The sequence below is a fragment of the Hipposideros armiger genome, unplaced genomic scaffold (genome assembly GCF_001890085.2).
Source record: "Hipposideros armiger isolate ML-2016 unplaced genomic scaffold, ASM189008v1 scaffold_32, whole genome shotgun sequence".
Taxonomy (NCBI): Eukaryota; Metazoa; Chordata; class Mammalia; order Chiroptera; family Hipposideridae; genus Hipposideros; species Hipposideros armiger.
This window is the reverse complement of record NW_017731382.1, coordinates 830,849-837,887: the sequence shown is the minus strand read 5'-3', so window position 1 is coordinate 837,887 and position 7,039 is coordinate 830,849. Positions and strand designations below refer to the sequence as shown.

The following is a 7,039-nucleotide window of genomic DNA, read 5'->3' as shown; positions in this document are numbered from 1 at the left end:
CCGTGGTCTTCTTGCATCCGCAGTCAAGCTCCTTTGCAAACAGCCGCGGGCCAAGCGGGGGCGCCCAGGGCGGATCAGTAGCCGGGGCGCAGATTCTTGGAGCCGGCAGAGGCGGGAGGTGTCGGGAGCCTGGTGACCTCGGAATCACGTCCACCCAGCGTGGCCTTGCCGTTTGGCAAGAGCGGCAGACGGGGAGGAGGGTGGGGCGGCAAAAAGGCACCCCAACGCGAAGACCACGACCCGCTCAGCAGCGTCCTCTGTCCTTGCGCTCCGCGAGCCCCGGGCTGGTGTCAGGCAGGACCACCCGCCCCGGGTCGCGCCAGTCCTCGCTCCCGCTGGGGCCCTGTTTTCTTTTCGAGGGTGAGCAGCGGTGCCCAGACGAGCACTGTTGGTCACTCCCTTCCCGTCCCCAGACTCGATGGCTGTGGGCGTTGGGAGGGTGTCCAATGGGCGCCTCGGACTCCCGGGTGTGGGTTCCAGTGCCCGCTTTCTGGCTCAATCTCGCGCTCAGGTGGCCGGAAGCTGTTCCGCGCGCAGGGGCTGGAAACGCGGTAGGGCCACCTTCTCCCCATGGGCGGGGCGACACAGTCGTGGGGACAATGTTAAATGGAGGACGCGTTCGGAAGGAGGGAGCGGCCCGGGACCCCTACGGCTTCTCGTTACAGTGTTTGCAAAGCGCCGAGGGCGTCCCGGAGAAGGCGGCGCACTTGTCCGGGCAGGGCAGCGCGGCGCCCGCAGAGAAGGGGTACACCGCGGCCTGGCTGAAGGGCGTCAAGGGCGCGGCGGCCACGGGCGCGGCCAGGCCCTGGCCCTGGTTCAGGTAGGCCACCAGGCGCCGCATCTCGTCCAGGGCCTGCGCCTGCATGAGGATGTAGTTCTTGGCGAGCAGCAGCGTGGCGATCTTGGAGAGCTTGCGCACCGACGGGCTGTGCGCGTAGGGGATGACGGCGCGCAGCCCGTCCAGCGCGTCGTTCAGGTCGTGCATGCGGCGCCGCTCGCGCGCGTTAATGCTCAGCCTCAGCGAGCGCTGCTCCCGGGGCCGCCGCCGCGCGTCCGCCGCGCCCCCCGTCCCGCGCCGGCGCCGCTGCTCGAAGGCGTCGTCCTCGTCGCCGCTCTGCTCGCCGCTGCTCTCGGCCGCCGCGGCCGGGGGGCGGGGGGCGGGCGCCGCAGAGAGGTCACCTCCCAGGTCCGGCGCCCCGCAGCCGCGGGCCGCTTCGGGCCCCCGTGCCGCCCCGAAGGCGAGGCCCGCCGCCGCGTAACGGTGGCTCAGCGCCAGGTACGCGTCCCCGGACAGCGACTTGAGCTCGGCCATGGCCGCGCCGCCGGGGCCGCCGCCTCGGTGCTGCTCCCGGCTCCTCGCGTCCGGCCGGCGGTCTGCGGGTCCCCGAGCCTCCGCACGCCGGCCTCTCAGGCCCGCCTCGGCCCCGCCTCCCGACCGTCCCCGCTCCGTCTCCTCCCCCACCCGCCGCGGCGTGCGGGGCTGGGCCCGGGGCGGGCTCCCGCGCCTGCCCGCCTCGCCGCCGTTTTAAGGTGCGGAGGCACCGCTGGGCCTTCGCGTTGTCCAATCAGAGCGGACCTGGTGACCGCCTCTTCCCGGAGCCGGGCTCCGCGGGCTGCGCAGACCGACGGCCAGAGGTGGGGGGAGCGCAGGGATGGAGCGAGCTGGGGATGTGGATGGAGATGCTGTGTTGGGGCTGTAGAACCCAGGAGCGCTTTACTGCTTCTCGGTGACACCCCCTGCTGCCTCCTGCCACCCCCTGGGTTGTCACCTCCCCAGGTGTCATCACGTGGACACCCGCCTCAGTCCGCCTGGACCTGGGTCCTTCTCGCAGGCTCGCCTCCGGCGTCGCGCAGGAGACGGAGCAGGGAAGCGCAACACACCGCGGACACTGAGCAGGTGCGGAGCACACGCCCGGTGACCACCTTTTGGGTCCTGGGCGTGCAGCCCCTGGTGGGCTCCCTCGGCGACCCGCTGCACAGCCGGTAACTGGAGGGGCAAACGGCACGCCCCTGGCACTCTGTGGGCAGAGGCGCTGGACCTCTCCTCCAGGTCCCACCAGGGAGGGGAAGAACAGATGATCCGTGAGTTGCCAGGTGCTTGGGGAGGGTGAGTAGGTGCCCTCACCTTTGTGGCGTGAATGGCTAATAGCCCGGCGCTCTCCGGAAGGTTCTAGAAATCCAGCAATAACTGGGATGCTGGCCTTTCAGGGCTTCCACGCTGGTGTGAATTTTGGAGGAGACAGCAATCCCGGAAAACACCAGATTTCCCTTGCTCCTGGCCCTGAGGAGACCCGAGCGAGTGAGCAGCAGGATGCACCGGCCAGCATGTCTGCCTGCACCGGTGGCCTGGTGGACAGCCTGCGTGCACCTCCAGGAGGGCAGCCCTCACTCACTAGCGCGTCCTGGCGTGGAATGCAGGTGCACACATCTTTTGCAAAGATGAGAAGGGTCTGGGTGAAGCCCTTTCCAGGAGGGGCCCCTGGACTGCATGCATCCTGGGCTGAGGTCAGGCACAGGCAGAGTGATGGCGAAAGCCTGGCATGCTCTGAAGGGTGTCAAGTTAAGGGGCTGAGGTGGGGAGCACTTTGGAGGCCCAGACCTACATGCTGTCAGAAGTAGTGTGACACGTTGTAGGGGCAGCAGGAGCCCGGGGATGGGGGGCGGCCACGATGGGGAGTTGATGGAAAAGCAGTGGCAGTCACTGAATGCTCAGGGAAGCATTTTCAATGCTGTGGTCAGGAACTTGGGGGGCGCTTCCCCTTGGGTGTCTCTCCAGGCCTGGCAGAGCTGGGGGGGGGGAGGTTGCAAAAGGGGACATGGGGACAGATGGACCAACTCCACAGGTGCTCTGAGGCCGACGTGAGCAGTGGGGACCAGAGGGGGGCTGGGCCAGATGACCTCCTGCCTCTCAGACTCAGGACTGTAGGGAGACCAGGGTTGAGGAGGGTACACTGTGGAAAAATTGAGTGTGGGGACATTTGAACCACCTAGAGAAGTGTCCAGCAGGCATTTGTGGGGACGTGGGACTGTTAGGTGGGGCCCAGTTGAAACTACAGGCTGGATGAGATTGGCTTTCAAGACAAGGCCTGGAGCAGAGCACTGTCCCTGGCTGCAGGTCAGCATCACCTGCGGAGATTAAATTACAGCCAATATGTGGGTTCCAGCCCAGGGATCCTCGCGCTGGCGGTCATTGGTTTACCTGGTCATTGGATGTCTAAACTCCAGGACCCGGGAGCCAAGGCTCTGGGCCAGTTTCCAAATGTCCAGGTAACCAAGAACCTTTAACAGCTCAGGGAAGGGCTGGAGGCAGGGGTGGGTGTGAGGACCAGGGCTGGCCTGCGTCTGGAGTGGGGGACCATGAAACCACCTCTCTGGAAGGCCCACCTGTAGGTGGGAGTCACGGTCCAGCATGGGAAGAACCAGGGCACAAATCTTGCCAAAAGGCGGGAGCTGCATGGTTTTTTGGTCAGACGCCGCCACCTGCTGGCCGCCTGGGAGATTGCGTTCCACCGGCGGAACCCGCTGGTGGTTGTAGCGCGCCTGGTTAAAATGCACATTCTCAGGGCCCTCCGTGTCTGCCTGGTGGGTAGTGAAGAAACCTAACATGCCAATCACTGAAGTTCCTGTCCTGGGGTTCCGTTCTGCCCTGTGTGTATGACCTTTAGGACCCGGCCTGGAGTCCCAGCTAATGAAACTGACAAGCGTCTTGGTCCACTTTCGCCACCTCTGGGTCCCTTTACTGTCACGGGCAGGACAGCTCTGCATGACTTGGGTCAGCCTCCCTGGGCCTCAGTTTCTGCACCTGTAAATCAGGTGTCTTCCTCACGCCTGCGGTCTGATAGCAGCCCCCAGGGGGTGGACCTGCCACTAAGGGCTCGCCCTGGGATGTGGTTCTGCGCCAGTGGTCCTCTTGCCTTCCCAGAAGCCACTCTGCCATGCACCGTGGTCCCTGCGTGTGGCCCACCCTTCTGCCGCGGCCTGGCCTGTGACAATCAGGTGCCATGGCCCACGTGAGCGCCCAGTGGGCACAGTGATACTGTGAGCTGCTAGCCCTGTCTTTACCCCCACGGTGCTCCTTTCCATCCCTCCCGCTCCGTTGGGTCAGAGCTGGGCAGGTGCTTCCCCATCTCCTGGCCCGACCTGTCGGAGGCAGAAGTGGTGTTCACCCGGCTTTGCGCTGGCCTGCCGCTCCGGTACTTTCTGGTCTCCAGCGCCTGGCACTCTCCTGCCGCCCCCTCGATGAGCCTCCTTGGGGATGGGTTTGGACTGAGCCCCAGGGCTCAATCCCACTCCCTTAAACCCCAGTCCAGCCCGCACTTGGGATGTTTCCGTTGTGACTGCCTCTTTCCCAGGTCCATCCTAGTGAAAGGGGCAGCGTGAACCAGACAAACGTTTTTACTGTCAACCCAGGTTCTGCTGAGTTAGGAGGGAAAGGACAGCCACGACTGAGAAGACGAGGGCCGTTGGTGTGCACAAGACGCCCGAAAACTTGCTCCTGGTAGATGGCAGAGCCCGCCTCCTTGGGTGCCGCCCCGGCCAGGGCAGCTCACCGAGGTGGTGCCACCTGGTGGTCGTGGGAGACGCTTACAGCCGAGTTGGCCCCTAGTTTCAAAGTTGAGCAAATATGAGTGACTTTTAAAAACAATGGGATGGATAGATGGATGGATGGAAGGATCGACGGACGGACGGATAAGAAAAAAGACAAAAAACAGGCTGGAGATCAGAATTATTTCACATTTTCCACATAAGATGTGCTCTGGAACAATGTGAAAATTAGTGCAGCATAGACATGTTAATTAGTGCAAAATGCTGCCACTTCGCACAAACACACACGCAGCATCTCCCGACGAGACAGACATGGCTGTGCGGTTGCTGACACACAGGGAATGCACCCCCTGGGAACCGGACCAGGGGCTCTCGTACCCCACACTGCTGGGGCGCTGTCATCACGTGTCACCAGCTGGCAGGGCATCCGGCAGGAAGCAAGCCTGCATTGGCCTGTAGCTGGAAGTTCAGCCAGTGAGAGATTTGATGTTGTCGTTAGTAAGATCACAAGACCCAGCACGCTGGGAATGAGGCAGGACGGGCTCAGAATTTGCGGGGCTGGAACAAAATAAAAATGCAGGCCCCTTGTTCAAAAACGAAGAATTAAGCCATTAACCCTTAGAGCACAGGTCGTGGAGTGACGGCCCAGTCCCCTGCCCATGACTCTGGCTTCTCAGGGTTCTTGCTGGAACTGGACTTTCCAGGGCCCGGAAGCCCTGGGTTTGAGGCCTGGTCCAAAAGGAGCTCCCAGGGCCTGCTTCAGGTTTGGTCATGGACAGGTCTTTGTCGGAGCTTCCTGTTCAGCTGCCTTCCAAGTGGCCTGTGGAATCTTTCACGCAATGGGGAAAAAAATCCAGCCACTTCAGTCCCAGTGGAGCAGACTCCCACGAGTCCACTTGGCGGGACGATGCCCATGGGGAACCCCTGCCCTCACGCTCCTGCACCGTGTGGCTTGTGTGTATAATTCACATACGGCACAGTCACCCGCTTTAAAGTGCACAGTTCAGCAGCATTTAGTGCGTCTGCACACTGCACAGCCGTCACCTCTGCATACTCCAGAGCGTTCTCATTGCCCCTAAAGGAGATGCACCCCCATTAACAGTCACTCTCCAGCCCCAACCCCAGGCACCCACCAGTCCACCTTCTGTCTCTGGATTTGCCTGGCTAGGACCTTTCATGTAAGTGGGACCCACAACATGTGTGTGGACAGCATGCCTTTTGAGCAGTCTCAACATTTTCACCTAAAATCAAACCCGCGGAATCAGTCAGGCCCAGACCTCTCCACCCAGGGCCTGGTCCCCCTGAGAGTCCGTTTATTAATATGGTAATTTATCCAGCGACTGCCTGGCGATGCTAATTGATGCCATCATTAATTCTGCCTTTCCCTGTGAGGCAGATGGGTCATTTCTGTGGGGAGGACGTCATGTTCTTTTGCTAATTTTATGACTCCCTCGGTGTGTGTGCGCCCCTCCCCACCGGGTCCCCCCTTCCCCTTTCAGGAAACAAGCACAGGGAAATGGGGGAGGCACGGTGTTTGGTTGCTGGTAGGGCACTGGCGGGAGCAGTCGTCCCACAGCACCCCCCCAATCCCGTGCACCCACTCTCCAGGGCTCCACCCACCTGGTTGTCCCAACATGGCATGAAATTAAAGTGCAATGTTACAGCAGAATTTCCATTTTTCTCCATCCTCTTCCTCTGATGGGGAAGGGGTTGGGCGGCCTCTGCACCCTCCCTCCTCCCAACACTCTGGACACCCCTTGCCTGGCCTGACTGAGCCACGGCCACCATCCTTTCCCTGGCCCAGGCCACAGAGCCTGGGGTGTCAGGACAGAGGCACCAACATGCAGCTCACGCCCCACACCTCCCGAAGCTTCTCCGCCAGGGGTTGCACTCAGGGTGCCCCTTTTCCAAGGGCCTCAGCTCCCTGCTGGGTGCAGGGTTGAGCGGCAGAGCTTGGCACCCAGATGCAGGGGCCAGGCAGGGCTGGCCAGGCCTGAGCTGACTCCATCCAGCCTTGTCCTGGGGTGGAGCCTACGGAAGAAATGACGCTTGCCCTGCTCCTCAGGGCATGGGATGCCCTCCTCTTAAAGATGACTTCTGCATTTTTAAGAAGCTCAGTTCCCAGAATAAATTCAAGTTCAAGAGATGAGGCTGTCTCCACTGTGAACGCAGGGAGGCGCTGAGCCAGAGCCCTTGCTTGTGACAATTCCCACCATTTCTGGGGGAGCCCTTCACATGCTCCCAGTCTTTCGCGTTTCGCTCTGCTGGCCCAGGCTTGCACACGCGCCTGCACGCGGACCGGCCCTGCCCCTCTCTGCCTGGGCTGGACCACAGGCCACAGGACGTGGTCAGATGCCACCCACCACACCTCACCTGGCCGTGGCACCTCAAAGGGCAGCATTCTGTGAACTCTTCGTGCGTGGGGCTGTCTGGGTGGTGCAAACCTGCCACAGAAGCCCTCCTTTGTCCCTTTTTGAGGTTATTGACTAATAGT

General features: G+C 62.0%; 1 protein-coding gene across 1 annotated transcript; it reads right to left on the bottom strand.

Moving 5' to 3' along the window:
• Positions 1-581: 581 nt before the first annotated feature.
• On the bottom strand, positions 582-1,321 carry BHLHE23 (basic helix-loop-helix family member e23). Its single transcript, XM_019637200.1, has one exon. It carries the CDS (start codon positions 1,310-1,312, stop codon positions 647-649), a length of 666 nt encoding a protein of 221 aa, XP_019492745.1. The 5' UTR covers positions 1,313-1,321; the 3' UTR covers positions 582-646.
• Positions 1,322-7,039: the final 5,718 nt, after the last annotated feature.